The sequence below is a fragment of the Mchenga conophoros genome, linkage group LG6, assembly GCF_057382185.1.
Source record: "Mchenga conophoros isolate Kocher_MC1m ecotype Shallow Benthic linkage group LG6, M_conophoros_male_GT1.1, whole genome shotgun sequence".
Lineage (NCBI taxonomy): Eukaryota > Metazoa > Chordata > Actinopteri > Cichliformes > Cichlidae > Mchenga > Mchenga conophoros.
This window is the reverse complement of record NC_140531.1, coordinates 5360095-5375852: the sequence shown is the minus strand read 5'-3', so window position 1 is coordinate 5375852 and position 15758 is coordinate 5360095. Positions and strand designations below refer to the sequence as shown.

The window sequence follows — 15758 nt, the reverse complement described above, 5'->3', positions numbered from 1 at the left end:
GCAATGGCGAAACATGCAAGGTTACAAAAGTTGATAGCTGCGTGACCCGCTGAAATGATTTCAAAGTGCAGCTTGTGCCAGTAGTCATCATTTTCGACTTGGATTTCATTAACTCTTCTGGCACACTATGGTAATTTCTTGTGAAGCACTTGTTGTTTATGTTGAAAGATGCTATAGAAATAAAAATGTGCATACTTTTACTTTACTTGCTCACCTTCTCTAACCTTCACATTTGTCTCCGCTATCGGCAGTTATGTAATGATGATGCCTTTCAAGCGTCAGGCTCTGGTGGAATTTGACAGCGTGGAGAGTGCTGAGCGCTGCGTGTCATTCGGAACCCGTGACGCTGTCTACGTCGCTGAGCAGCAGGCTTTTTTTAACTTCTCTACCAGCCAGAGAATCACCAGACCCACCAACACAGACGACCCCTCCAGTGGAAACAAAGTCCTCCTGTTGTCCATACAGAACCCTGTGTATCCCATTTCCACTGTAAGTCCTTTACCCCACCTAAGACTCTTGCCATATCTTCAACTTGTGTTAGAAAAGAAACTTTTTGCTATCTGAGCTAAAACTCTTTAACCAGGTCTCTTTTTACCCTTCAAGGACGCCTGCTCCTGCGTTAATAATGATTACAGTCATTGTACATTACTTAAAATGTTTGCCTCAGGAATACAGATACAGAGATACAAGCTTACATTGTCAGACATCTATTATTAACAAACTCTCTGTGCCTTTGCTCTGTGTATACATTCTTTATCTGTGTATACATCCTCAACAATATCTTTGTAATTTAGATTAGTGCTAATGTCTCACTGCTTATTTGTAAAATAATGTAAGCTTTTAACTTTTAGTCAAAATTAGCTCATAAATGTAAAGGTTTTAAGCGTTAAAGCCCATTTTCCATTTCTGTTTTCTTAAGTCCATTTTCTTGGTGACCAGTAGGTACGTTGCAGTTTTTACAGTGTGGTCTCTGTCTTTCTCTCAGGATGTGTTGTACACTGTGTGCAACCCAGTTGGTAACGTCCTACGTATTGTCATCTTCAAACGCAACGGCATCCAGGCCATGGTTGAATATCCTGACTGTGTGTGTGTGTGTATGTGTGTGTGTGCGCACACAATTGCATGTGTGCTTGGGGTATATCACAGATTAGCAGAGAAATGCCAACATGCGTTTTCATTTTTCTAAGCTCCAGTTCAGAGCTTAATAGACTCGTTTGGATACAAAATAATGAACACAGGATGGTAGAAGAGGATTATAGCTAACTGGATGTGTTTTGTTGATGCCAGATCAAAGTTCACTTCATTAAACCTGACAGTGCATCATCCTGAGGGCTGTGGTAGTCTTGTTTTTCTCTGCTGATCCTGATGAGTCAACCTTAACAAGCTTGTTAACATTTGAGTCAGTAAAGGATGCTCAGAAGGCCAAACTGGCTCTGAATGGAGCTGACATCTATGCTGGCTGCTGCACACTCAAGATTGAATACGCTCGGGTAAACACATGCACATACACTCACACAGTCATGCCCATGCACATGAACACACATCTAAAAAGAGGTGCTGTGCTCTGTTGCCCCTTGCAGCCCAACAGACTGAACGTCATCTGCAACAACAACACCAGCTGGGATTACACCAAACCCTTCCTCCTGCACCGAGGTAGCGTTCCCTCTTTTAATCTCTGATCAATGAAAGCACTTTAAGCATATTCTTTAAAGTTTACTTCGAGGCAGTCCGAAAGTCTTTTTCCATGGCCACTCAGAACTCCTCCCACACCTGAGTTTTTGCTTCAGCCACTGCCCGAGCCACTTCACGCTTGGACTGTCAGTACATATCAGCTACCTCTGAAGCCACACAGGCTAACCAAGCCTGATAGGACTCCTTCTTAGCCTTGTGGCTCCCTTCACCTCTGGTGTCCACCATTTGGTTTGGGGGTTAACCAACGACAGGCACCAACCACCTTGCGGCTGCAGCTCAGTGCAGCGGCTTCGGTAATGGAAGTGCTGAACATGGTCCATTCGGACTCAATGTCCGCAGTCTCTCTCGGAATGCTGGTGAAGCTCTGCCGGAGGTGTGCGTTGTAAATCTCACAGACTGGGGCCTCTGCCAGACATTACCAGCACACCCTCACTATACGTTTAGGTGCACCAGGTCTGTCCAGCGTTCTCCCCCGCCACCTCATCCAACTCACCACCTGGTGCTGAATTTGATTAGGTTGAGGAGTTTAAGTATCTCGGGGTCTTGTTCATAAGTGAGTTGGGAGAAGAGAGCGGGAGATCGACAGACAGATTGGTGCTGCGGCTGCAGGGATGCGGACAGTGTACCGTTCCATCATGGAGAAGAGAGAGCTGAGTGTAAAAGCAAAGCTCTCAATTGACTGCTTGATCTACGTCCCTACCCTCACCTATGGTCACAAGCTGTAGGTAGTAGAGATGGCACGATACCACTTTTTTATGTCCGATACCGATATCATAAATTTGAATATCTGCCGATACCGATATGAATCCGATACAGTGTTTTTTAATCAACAAAACTGTTTTTTTAAATATCTTGCTGCATTTTGTATAAGTTCATACTCAAGTTTAAAACAACAACTACACTAAAGCTATTCTGTTATACCTGTATGCAAAAAAAAATATTTCATAGTTCAGCAATACTGATCAATCTAATAAACTTAAACCTACACCATCCTCCCTATTCTGGTATTTTAAAGAGTACTTAGCATAAATATTAAGCAACCTAACTAATAGGGTTCCAACTCCCAGCAACAACAAAAATAAATAAATAAAAAATAGGGAACCGCCCCTCACGCTCCACCTCATGATGCTTAATCGACGTAATCAACCTTAATTTGATGCAGTGTGAAAAAAAATGCACAGAAATCAATTATTTTTCAAGAAATATTAAATAGATTCAACATCTTTCTTCAACAAAATTGCAGACTGCACAGATGGTACCTTCCCAAAGGAAAAAGTACTATAGCTTACTAGGGTATATATATTAGACTTAATAGTCACTATATACAGTAATTGACTTCTATTCATTTTACATCAAATTAAAACTTTGGGTGTCAGATAATTATTTATTAAAAGCTAGACATTTTAAATGAGAATAAAAAAGAAAAGTATGTCTTTGTGCCCCCTTTTCCCTGTTAATGCCCTATCGGCCCCCCTGGCTAAACTTTGCTAGATCCGCCCCTGCACAGTTACCAGCGTCAGCTACGTAGAAAAAGATCCTCGAGTAGAAAGTAATATTAAATAAATTCTAACAACAGCTGATCAAGCTTAAACGTGCTGCTGTTGTTCAGCTGCTGGTTTCCTCTTTCTGGTGCAAAGTGGGCCAAAAGCAAACTAGAGACACGACTCGCAACAGAAAAGCCGATCAGCTGATCGTTAAGCAGTTTCATGATTGAAGTAGCAGCCAGAAGAGGCAGTCGCTCCATATATCGTTTGTTAAGCTTAACGCAGGAATGCTTTACAAACATTCAGAGATGGACTTACACACTTGCTTTACTTCTCTCGGGGATAACTTTGTCAGAGATGAAATGCCGGGTTGCTAGCGAAGCTCCACATGCTATCCAGACCACCAACAGGTCCCGCATGCCACAGCCGCTCTATCACGTGATGCATACTGCTCCGACGTGCTAACGTTCTGAGGCGAGTTACGGCGTGTTGCAAGTTTTGTGAGGTGTTTTCGTGATATTTAATGGATCGGATTACATTTTTTATTTTTCTCCGATATCCGATCCAGTAATTTAGGTCAGTATCGGACCGATACCGATACGTAATATCGGATCGGTCCATCTCTAGTAGGTAGTGACCGAAAGAACAAGATCGCGGATACAAGCGGCAGAAATGGGCTTCCTCAGAAGGGTGGCTGGCCTTTCCCTTAGAGATAGGTTCAGAAGTTCTGCCAGAGGGGCTCAGAGTAGAGCCGCTGTTCCTTACATTGAAAGGAGCCAGCTGAGGTGGTTCGGGCATCTGACAAGGATGCCTCCTAGGCGCCTTCTGTGCGAGGTTTTCCGGGCATGTCCCACTGGGAGGAGGCCCCAGGGCAGACCCAGGACATGCTGGAGAGATTATATCTCTCGGCTGGCCTGGGAGTTCCACCGGACAAGCTGGAGGAAGTGGCTGTGGAGAGGGACGTCTGGGCTTCTCTGCTTAGGCTGCTGTCCCCACGATCCGGCCCGGATAAGCGGAAGAAGATGGATGGTTCACGTCAAGTAAAATTAATATGTTGACATTTTACTTATTCCTTCTAGTGAACATTATTATCTTCTTTTTACACAGCAGGAATGTGTCTTATAAAGCACAATACATTTTGTTTGCAATCTGAGTAAATATAAACAGAGTAAATTTACTCCAGTTCAGTTGGAAAACCTCAGGAGGAGCTTGGAAATGTCAATGCACTAAGATGACATTAAAAGGACAAAAGACTGATAAGGTGTGTCCCAATTAAAGGGCTGCATCCTCAAAGAACCCAGCCTATGTAAACCGTGAAGGCTGGGTCATTTGAGGATTTGGTGTATGCGATTTTTTTGGTTTCTTAAGTATCTGAGGATGAGAGCGCACAAGACCATGAAAACGTGACTGTTAATTTTAAGATTAGCTAGTAAGTAGCAGCTAATGTTCATGGGACTAGTGTCATCTTACTTTGCAAATATAATATGCATAAAGATAAAATTCTTGTATTAATAAATTAGATTTAAAATTCTCATTAGTGAAATTTAGCTCAGTTTTAAATACTGAACTTCAGCAAGGATTCAAGTTGCATTTATTTCTATTTCTATATCACTTCATATCTTCATCTCAAAGACAAGTGTATAAGGCTGTTTTGGACATGAGACAAATATTGTTCTTTTACTATATTGGCACTACTGCGTTTGTCTGAAGGCTTACTTATATTGCTAAAAAGAAAAGTCAAAATGAAGAGTAGACTGATATACTAAATATTCCTTTATTGGGTGAGGAAATCATGCCATATCTTAACCGTTTTAAGTCATATAGAATAGATGTGATGTAATGCTGTAATGCAAACACAGCAGTACTATTAGTACTAAAATACTCCATGTTTCAAATAACTAAAGAAAAGAAATATTGACATCTATTTTCAGCTACATTCTGGTGCTTATAGGTTTCTGAATATAAAACTTTTCACTGCTTTTCATCATTTTTACTTGGAGGTACATACGTTGTGCTTTAGATTCAGAGAGAGAAAAAAATCAGGGGAAACGGCTGGATACACAAAATGGTGACAGACTCAAGTGGTATGAACCACTACAAAAATAACATAAGAGCAGTAGTTTCTCCACATTTACTTTTTGTCTTATTAGGGGTATTAAATAAGTTGAGATCCCATTTGGCACACTAGCACACTGAGTCTATTTGGCTCAACAGCACCAAGAAGAGGCAGCAAAATAACCAAGTTACCATTAACATTAGTGCAATGAATCCTGAATCCTGCTTGTACCGGGACTTAAGTAATATTTAGGACTGAAAACCAGGCAGCATTCACTAATTTCGTTCCTTTAAATTCAGATAAAACTGAAGGTATATTGTACTTGGCCTTACAAGTATGTTATCTAACTAGTATGCTATCTAACCTCTAGATGGCGTTACCCTGTCCTCCAGTAACACTCTGATGAATCTTGAAAATTGTTTTTGACCAGAGGATATGTTCTTCAGTGTGCATATTAAACAAAAATGTAGGACAGTTTTCTTTCATTTGTACAATATCTCTAAAATTAGAAACATCCTTTCTCAGAGTGACACTGAAAAACTAGTTCATGTATTTATTACTTCTAGGCTGGACTACTCTAATTCATTATTATCCAACTGCGCTTAAGACTCTCTGAAAAGCCTTCAGTGGATCCAAAATGCTGCAGCAAGAGTACTGACAGGTGCCAGAAAGAGATAACATATTCTTTCTCTCATACTTCCTTCTCTTCACTGGCTCCCTCTTTGAACTGCAATCAAACTTAAAATCCTTGTCCTCACATACAAGTTCTTGAATAATCTGGCCCTATCTTATCTTAAAGACCTAATAGTACTGTATCACCCCATTTGAGCACTTTGTTTGTTTGTTACAGAGCGGGGGAAGGGGAGACAACGTCATGCCATATTGGGAGAGCATCCATCTAACGGAGGTGGTACTGTCTGTCTTCATCCCTCCCTGTCTAGCTGCCAATATGTTATCTCTTCCACTTGTTCCACTGCAATTACTGTGAGTCCACTGTACCACATAATATCCCCTGAGTATCTGTGCGTATCTTTGCAGGTACACACTGGCCCCTCTTGCCTCTACCTGCTAAAAGCCAGAACTGGAGGTACAGCGAGGAGGTGCAGGAGAGGATCTCTTACCCGCTACTCCAGAAGACCTCCCCCACATTCTCTTCCTCTTTCCTTGGCAAAAGCATTACTAGCTCTGTCACCATGGTGAGCGGTCTCCATCCTGTTAAGATGAACTGCAGCCGTATTTTCAACCTCTTCTGTCTCTACGGCAATGTCGAGAAGGTGTGTAAGGATCCTCTCTGACTTTTAGAGGTCATGTTGATATGAAAATACATATATTGTACAATAGTTCCTATAATTTTCTTTTAATACATCTTAATCATAACTTATGTTCTAGGTATGTATGATTTAGTTTATTTTTACAGTGCTCAAAAAAAGAAAACATCAGATCTCAATGGAAAAAAATAATTCTGGATAGCTATACTAAAACAAAAGGATGCCACATCATTGGATGGAAATGAAAATTAGCAGCTTACAGAATGAAAATGTGAAAAAAGATGCAGCACACTAGTCCATTTTGTAGCAACTCAAAATGGCACTCAGTAGTTTGTATGACCCCCATGTGCTTGTATACATGCCTGACAATGTTGGAGCATTCTCCTAAAGAGACAATGGATGTTGTCCTGGGGAATCTCCTCCCACGTTTGGACCAGGACATCATTGAGCTTCTGAACAGTCTGAGGTGCAACCTGGGACGTGTCAAATGGACCAAAACATAATGCCACAGAGGTGTCCTTTAGGAACTCCCTGTTTACTCTGGCCATATGAGAGCAGGCATTGTTTTGAACCAAGACCAACCTACGACCCATACTCCAGTGTAGGATCCAACAATGGGTGAAGGATTTAATTTCAATACCTATGGATAGTCAGGGTGCCTTTGCCTAGACTGTAGAGATCAAATGCAAGTTGGGTTCCTCAGTGCCAGGCAGTGAACACAGGGCCAGTTCGAACTTAATAAAAAAAGAAAAAACAAACAAGCCAAATCTCATGGACCATCATCAATCTGTATTAACTTCTCATGTATGCCTTAACCATGCATGTATTAATTCATTCATTCATTAAAGAGGTGTTCCCCCAGATGGTGTACTGAGAAATAAGGTATGCATTCAAATTTTTTTTACAGCCACAGATTAGCTGTCTACGAAGTTCATTTACTGTATTGGTGGCACTTTATAAAAATGTCCCACTATTAAGCATTAGTACGGTATTAGAAAGTCCTTAAGTCATCATGTACATATTTCTTTACACCTCCTCAGTATGTCATTTATAAATGTACATATGTTTATCCATCTGTTACTGTTACACCATGTACTACTGTCACTGCTATACTCACTGCTCACTATGTACAGCTATCACTGCAACAGCATCATTGCTGTTTATAATCACAATCATATTTATTATCATTATCATAATAATATCTGCATTCATAAATGGTTTGCTAAGGAGGAATGGTGCTCTGTAATTGTATGAATTAGTAAGGCAGTTAAAATGGAAATGGACTACTTTAAAAAAAAAAAAAAGAGCAACTGACCTGCCATTTAAAGAAAAGCGAGTAGCTTCTATCTTAAAAGGTCTTTTGCAGAGTTGGCAAAAGTACAGACATTCTGTACTATGCAAATACTACTGTTAAAAACTACTCGAGTAAAAGTTGAAGTACTGATTTCTTACACGTCTTCAACAACACTAATTAGCCTGCAGTTTGTAGCTATCCACTTCACTGTGCTTCTCCTTCAAGCTGCATCCACTGTTTGTTTGGGTGGGTGATTTGGGCATCAATAGCATGTAATTTCAAGCCTGCGCTAATCAACATCTCATCTCTCCTGTGACCCATGGCTTTTTATATTCAGAGCAAGTGAATATATTTTAGTTTCAATATTAATGATTTAAAAAATTGCAGTAGAGAGAGTAGGGGCAGGGTTAAGGGGATGGTGACACTCATGCAAAATAAATAAATACTGCAGTTATCGGCAGCTACCATGCTGCAAAATGGTAGCTCTTCAGCTAAAGAAAATATCTTCTGTGTTTGCAGGTGAAGTTCATGAAAAGCATTCCAGGCACAGCATTGGTAGAGATGGGTGATGAGTATGCTGTGGACCGAGCTGTGACTCACCTAAATGGTATCAAAGTATTTGGCAAGAAATTCAACGTCTGGTAAGCACTAAATATGCATGCTTCAGACTTGAAGACACTTGGGGTTTGTGGTAGGGAGTCTGATGTAGTCTATCCGGTCGTTAAGTGATGACGTGACGAATCCTACTTCCGGGCCTAAAGTAGTCTGCGTTTAATATGGGTTTTGTGTTGTTAACATGTTTAATGTTTTGTATTTTCTTCTATTTAATCTCAAAAAACTCCTAAAACAGTCAGTGATCACTGTTGACCTCCCTCGGCTTTTATTACCGCTAATCATTTATTTAAGCTCAGTTTTTAAAACCTTACGATGTAACTACAGCCCAGCCCATGCAGCAGTATATGAATGACTAACCTCGTATTGTGGATGGATTATCTCAGTTGTTCTCCTGGCTGAAGTTTGGTCCTTTTACAGCATCCTGCCATGCGATTACATTTGTTCCTGACCACCGAGAACACTCACGTTAACTTTTATCAAGTGGAAAAAAAGTTAGCTTGTTTATATTATGCTAACATAGCTGTGTCGCTAGCGGTCACGTAACACATCATTATATACCAGCTAGTATATCTTCTTCATTTATGTTGGAAGTGATAACAGAGCTGTACGTTTTAATTTGTTTCCAAAACCCCGCAGTCAGGACCAGTGTTGGTCAAGTTACTTGAAAAAAGTAATCAGTAACTAATTACTGATTACTCCCCAAAAAAGTAATCCCGTTACTTTACTGATTACTTATTTTCAAAAGTAATTCATTACATAGTTACTTAGTTACTTTTTAAAAACACGATTTACAACCTGAATAGGTAATAAAGCGATAGATCTTTCAGCCCAATTCTACTTTTTCTACATAATCCATCATACAAAATGTAATCAAATGGAAAAGTTCCTTTTTAAAACTTGTTTTATTAGTTTTAATCTTTTAACTTCATGCATCAAGCAAAAAAAATTTTGTGTTTAAACTCACTCTTTCAAATAGATGCAAGTAAAACACAGCAGAAAATAAATAAAGTCAAAGACTAGCGGTCCTTTTGCTCTATTTTCACCTGTATAGCAGGAGTGGGGTAGGCGGAGGTGTGCTCTGGTGCAGGTGTGCCGCAGCGGTCAGTTGAAGAATCCGTGAGTTTCTCTGTGAATTTCCCATTACGTTGTAGCGCACTCGGTGCTCACTTGGAAGTTTAGGGTTTTTTTTGCTGTAAATAGAAGTTTTCTTCCCACGCACAACGGACACTAATGTTTTTGTCACTTTTTATGGAATCAAACTTAAAGTAAGATCAGTACTTCCACGCTTTAAACGCTGCACGCTCATACTCTCTCCCGCACTCGATATTGTTGATCTGCACACAGCTGTTGTCACGAACGACGCACTTGCTTACGTCACTGTCATGAGACATTCTCGCAAAAAAGTCACGGTTTTAGTAACGCAGTAACGCAGCGTTCCTACGGCAAAGTAACGGTAATCGAATTACCGTTTTTGCAATAGTAATCCCTTTTTCTACTCGTTACTTGAAAAAAGTAATTGGATTACATATCCTGTAATCATCTCATGTCCTGCCCATCTCTGGTCAGGACATGCTATATTGTATTTAGATAGAAGCTAGCGAGCTAACTCCCTGCTAACTTCTAACTCCGTTAAATGTCATAAATTCCGTTTTCATGGATGCCTGGATGTTAAACTCAATTGTTACACCTGGTAGAGCAGAACGCTGATCATTTTTATTAAAGATGAAAGAATTTAGACAGTTTTTCAACTCTCAGTAATGCCATAGTGATCGTTTGATATATGGACCTGCAGCGGAGTTTAGGCCCAGACACGGCTAGTGACGTCAGACTTAACGACCGGATAACAAAATATCTTAACTGCTACCTAAAAGTACATGATGCTGACATTGGCTCTAGTGATATTCATGTCATGATCATAGGTCAAAACTGAGAAGAAACGTGCATGTTTAAATAAAGGAAAGGAACACATTTTTTTTTAAGACCTGATATCCAAGAACTCTCCAAGGACTGAAAATTCCTACAAGCTGTCACTTGTATTTTACATAAATAACAGCAGTTAGCCTCTATTTTTTTTTTATAAAATATGTTGGGCTGTTCCAGCCTTTGCAAATTTGTAGAAATACTGCATTATTGTATTTTTTCATTACTTCAGTCAGTGACTATCTGCCCAGAACTTAAAGGAGATCTATTTTATCCATTACCTGAAACAAGCCACTTGAGTTCACTTTTTTAATGTTAAGCCAACTCTCTTCTGATTGGTAAGGTATCCCCCCTCCATGAAATCATACTGTACAGAAAGTAGAAAAAGCCTTAACAAGCAGACTGACGCATAGGATTTTGGCTCACACTGATAACATGTCCTTACAATACTTTGTCTATCACACATCCCTTTATCTGACCCTGCTCAGTGTGTCCAAGCAACAGGCTGTGATTCCCAGTCAGGTCTTTGAGCTGGGTGACGGCACCTGCAGCTACCAGGACTTTAGTCTAACAAGGAACAACCGCTTCAGCAGTGCACAGAGCAGCAGGAACATCATCCAGCCACCCGCCACTGTGCTGCACTTCTACAATGCCCCACCAAACCTCAATCAACACCAGTTGCAAAAGGCAAGGCCACACCTGCATGAGACTTATTATTTCAATGGAGAAATGCTAGACTGAATGTCTACTCCAAGTGAGCTTTCTAAGTAGACAAGTATGCGCTCCACTGTGGCACGCCTTGAACTTTCTAAGTAGATCAAAGATAAGGAGTGGTATGTTGGTTGTTTGTTTGGAAGCATCTTTATTCACACATAGAAAGAAATGGGCTCAAGTTATTTTCTTTCTGCTCAGTGTACGTAACAGAATAGACAACAAATAATTACTATGGAATAAATAGATGGAATAGACTTGTTACTATATAAAATAAAATAAACAGTAAATTAAACTTTGTAAATGTTTTGATTTTACACACGGTACATCTTGACATTTTAAGGTGTCAATAAACCTAGTATACCATCATAATAACCTTGTTCAGGGAGATTTAATCTTCAAGTTACTCAGTTTTGCCTGTGGTCTTAAGATCACTACTGTAAACTTATTTTTAGCAGTGACAACCAACATTGAAAACCAACACTTTTTGTCAAGTTTTAGTTTGGTTTTATATTAACAAAAGAAAATGCAGGAATTGCTTTTAAAAATGCTTTTCTATCTTTCTTGCCAACAGCTCTGTACTGAATACAACATTTCAGCATTCTCTAAGTTCAAGGTTTTTGATGCCAAACGTAAGTTTAACCAATTAAGCAGCGATAATAACTCCTCAGGTCCAGGTATCAGGAGATATCATTCAGTGTGTACACGTGTGGTTTTTGTTGTTATAAACATTTCCGTCTTTCCCCCATCTTCCTCTTCCTCTAAGCAGCCAGCTCAAAGACTCTGTCTGGTCTGTTGGAGTTTGACAGTAAGACTGAAGCTGTGGAGGCTCTGACAGTCCTCAACCACCACCAGATCCGAATACCCAGTAAGTATTCAAATGATTCTCAGAACTGCTGACAGCAGGTTGCTGGCAGTCCCTGTGAAACCAGTTGCTAAAGACATGTTCTGATATTGCTTCAGAAAGTGAGAAAGAGGGTCCAAGACATGCAGAGGATGACTGAGTCAGACTTAAAGCAGAATGTTTATCGGCTGGTACCAATAATCAAGAAGAAACATAAATTCAAAAGGGTAAACTGAAAATTATTAACCACAAGGAAGATCACTAGAGTTACTAGGAAAACCACACTGTCAGTGTCCTGTGTCACACTCTGTTGTGACACAGGACAAGGGGAAAGAGGATGACAAGACACAGCTTATTATAGTAAAAAAAAAAAAAAAAAAAATATATATATATATCTATATATATATATATATATATATATATATATATATTAGGGGTGCAACGATACACAAAATTCACGGTTCGGTTCGGTTCGATACTTTGGTGTCACGGTTCGATATTTTTTCGATACAAAAAAAATGTTCATGCCTTTTTAATTTGTCATTTATTAAAATTATAAATATATATTTTAACTCAAAAGTACAGTTTTTAAATTTAACCCTAACCCTTGTGCGTGTTTTTTATTTTGACAGCGAATGCGCACCTGCGGACCACTTATGTGCAGCCCTGGTTATTTAGCTCGTCATATCGCAGCCACAGAAATTCTTTTGTCCATGAAACCATAAAGCTGCACTTTCTTTTTGCCTTATAGTCTGATTTGTCATAACTTCTCCGTTTTGTGGTAAGCTTTTCTTTGGCTGTCACTTCTTCACCCTGACCTGTCTTATTTGGCTCAGCAGAACTAAAATATATATCCTGCTGCTTTTACACACGCACTCACATAAGCTCAGCGATTCTCTGCGCGATCAACCTCTCACATGTTTAAGCTTGCTGCGGGAGATTTCACTTGTCATGTTTGCATAGTAAGCTAACGATTAATAAGACGATGTCAGAGGAATTGGTGCACAAATTATCATCACTCACAGATCAGTGCTGTCGCTCTCTATACACAGTTCGCACGATTGCAAAGTGAAAGCAAAAAAACAAGCGCAAATTCAAACACGATTTCAATATGTCACATATTGACAGTGTCTCACCGATGCCAATGACATAATTACCCAGCTACATTTCTGAAAGAATGCAAAAGCATTGACATATATTTTTCCTTCCTACAATAGCCCGACGGGCAGGGCAGAGATAGATTTTGGTAGCCCGACTGAAAAAAATCGCTAGCTCCAGGACGTCGGGCTAGCGATATTGCGAGCCCTGTATCTGATTGAGGAATCACTCATCTTTGGAAAAAATAGTTTATTACAGAGAAATGTCTCTTTCCAAAATAAAAGCTATACTATCCGCTTCTTCTGGGCTATATTCTCAGCAGCATAAGGAGAATCATGTGCTGACAGCTGTCTAAATGACTCGGCTAAAGTTAGTAGCATGCTTGTTGTTTTTGTCTTTGCACTAGGATGATGTCGGCATAAATGTGCAGTCATATTCGTTGTGTTCCCACTAGTGCTTTCAGGTTAATCTCGTTGAAATGACGTTAACGCCACAACACGGCAAATCTCCGTTAACGAGCTACCGCCGATCGCCCCGTGCATGGGGCTAGACGGCCAACACGTTAACGAGCTAACTGCTCTAACACACTAGTTCCCACCCATGTAATTGAGCATTGCATGGCACATCCAACATACTGTTTTACTTTAGTCCATGACTCGCTTACCTTCAGGGTCATACGTCACATGAAAACCAAAATAATTCCAAACGCCAGATCTGAATGAGGGTGGGGGAGGGTGGGGGAGGTGCCCTGCGCTCTTCCTTCTGTCTATGCTGTCTGTGTGGAGCGCTCAGTGGATCTGCGCTCGACAGTGCAGCCTAGGCGGAGTAGTCGAACGCAGATTCACTGAGCGCTCCACACAGACAGCATCGTCAGAAGGAAAGTTGATAAAATAAATTACAAATGTTGTATTGTTCGATACATATGCGTACCGAACCGAAAGCACTGTATCGAACGGTTCAATATCGATACGAATATCGTTGCACCCCTAATACATATATATATATATATATATATACATACATATAATATAAAATAATTACTGAAATAGGATAATTACAACAATCAGAATTAATTATTTTGTCTTCAAGTTAGAAAAAATAGATAAGACAAATTAAGACTAGTTACCTAGAACGAAGGATGACGTTAACAGACAAGATGAATGGGTTTCAAGGTCCTAATCACTCTAACATAAGGTATAATGTTTTGTTCAGTTCCCCTTTCTTTCAGCATGGTCAGTGCAGAGTGCAGCCTCTCATATGAGATTGGACAAGCAACAGCTTGTGTTCACTATTATATGAGGCTTTACATAGGTTGGGTAAAAAAAATTAAGTAAAGAAATTAGAACGCCATCAAACAGATAAGCATTATTCAAACTTCAGGACAAAGTGTCTCATATGTTTGTGATGTTAAACTGAATGTCAGGAGTGGTCTTTCACAATAAAGTCAACATCTTTTCTCCAACCTGCAGATAGCTCCAGCCCTTTCACCCTGAAGCTCTGCTTCTCCACCTCCTCCCATCTGTGACCCAGAAACAAGATGGCCCGGACAAACTGGAAAAGAGTTTATTTGTTCCTTGAAACAATTCTACTTTTTCAATGGATGATTGCTGTGTGGTCAATGTAGAAAAAAAGATTTTAGCAATAAACTAAATAAGTGACACTCTTGAAAATTAGATAATCGAGCCAGACTTTTCTTTGTTAACATTTGTTAATATTTCATCTCATAGTTTCGGTGTAATTTGTTTGAATGTAAAGTGTTTGAATTAGTTAAATTCCTTACAGGGGCTTAAAATGGAGTACACTAGGAAAAATCTAATGGGAAGCAATTAGAAACATTTGTCTTAGTTCTGTGTTCAGTCCAAAGACAAATGATGATAACAACCTTGTTTTATTTGTGTAATTAAAGAGAAAATATAGAGAGCTTATATCATTATTAAAGCCCACCTGCATCAAACTTTTGCCTCAACTTAAAAATATGAAAAAAGCCTTTTAATAAACTTATATTAATCAAAAATACAGTTTGTTCCAAAACCACTAAACCACTGCTGAACTCATTTGGTAGTTCTTTAAAGCTAAACAGCAACTTCAACTAATAAATTCATGTCTGTTTAAAAAAACAAATATCTGCTTTTACTATTACTGTGAGCGCCCTGATGTTGTATTTACTCTTCCCATCATCAAAATGTAAATAATATTTTGTAAAGAAGGTGCTGGGTGTAACTGCTGTAAAGTACTGTGTGTTATGTTCACTATAAGTAAAACATTAACCCCAGGAACATTTATGCACTTTATGGTTGTTGATGAGTACTGCTCGCACTTCCAGTTGTTGGATTATATAGCATACCTTCTTTTTCCTGGATAATGTTGTCTAATGCTGCCTTCCAAACTTTTTGAATCAAACCTTAAATACACTGCTTAAACCAAACTAATTAATTTTTGCTGTGATGTATTTGTGTTATGAAAGGACGCTGAACAGCAACAGAGTTAATAAAACTATTGATTTCTGTTAACTAACAGAAATCAACCAGCAAGATAGAATCATTAAAAATGCGTTGAACATGAATTTTTATTTTGTTTCTACGTTCCTGCATCGTTTGAAACCAAAGACACCAAAGCAGGCAGAAGATTTAAAGATTGATGAACTAAGTTTTTAAAAAACCTAACCCACAATGTAAATACATACATAATTTTTGCTACATGTCTGGATCAGGCTAACTTTACCACTTAGCCAAATGTCTGATTTTTTTGTACATGTTAAAAAATAATATAACAGCAA

General features: G+C 39.3%; 1 protein-coding gene across 2 annotated transcripts in view; it reads left to right on the top strand.

The window, feature by feature from the left end:
* LOC146571942 (heterogeneous nuclear ribonucleoprotein L-like) overlaps nt 1-15530 on the top strand; it is a 45786-nt gene extending 30256 nt beyond the window's left edge. Inside the window, exons 3-13 of one of the 2 annotated variants that reach the window (XM_085275953.1) lie at nt 252-489; nt 986-1073; nt 1396-1490; nt 1581-1653; nt 6083-6139; nt 6271-6506; nt 8314-8435; nt 10818-11016; nt 11615-11672; nt 11810-11908; nt 14452-15530. In XM_085275953.1, the coding sequence (XP_085132079.1) occupies nt 252-489; nt 986-1073; nt 1396-1490; nt 1581-1653; nt 6083-6139; nt 6271-6506; nt 8314-8435; nt 10818-11016; nt 11615-11672; nt 11810-11908; nt 14452-14507 (1321 nt within the window). In that variant the 3' untranslated portion in view covers nt 14508-15530. Of the gene's footprint in view, nt 1-251; nt 490-985; nt 1074-1395; nt 1491-1580; nt 1654-6082; nt 6143-6270; nt 6507-8313; nt 8436-10817; nt 11017-11614; nt 11673-11809; nt 11909-14451 lie in introns of both variants that reach the window. The other variant, XM_085275952.1, reaches the window with a different exon arrangement.
* Nucleotides 15531-15758: the final 228 nt, after the last annotated feature.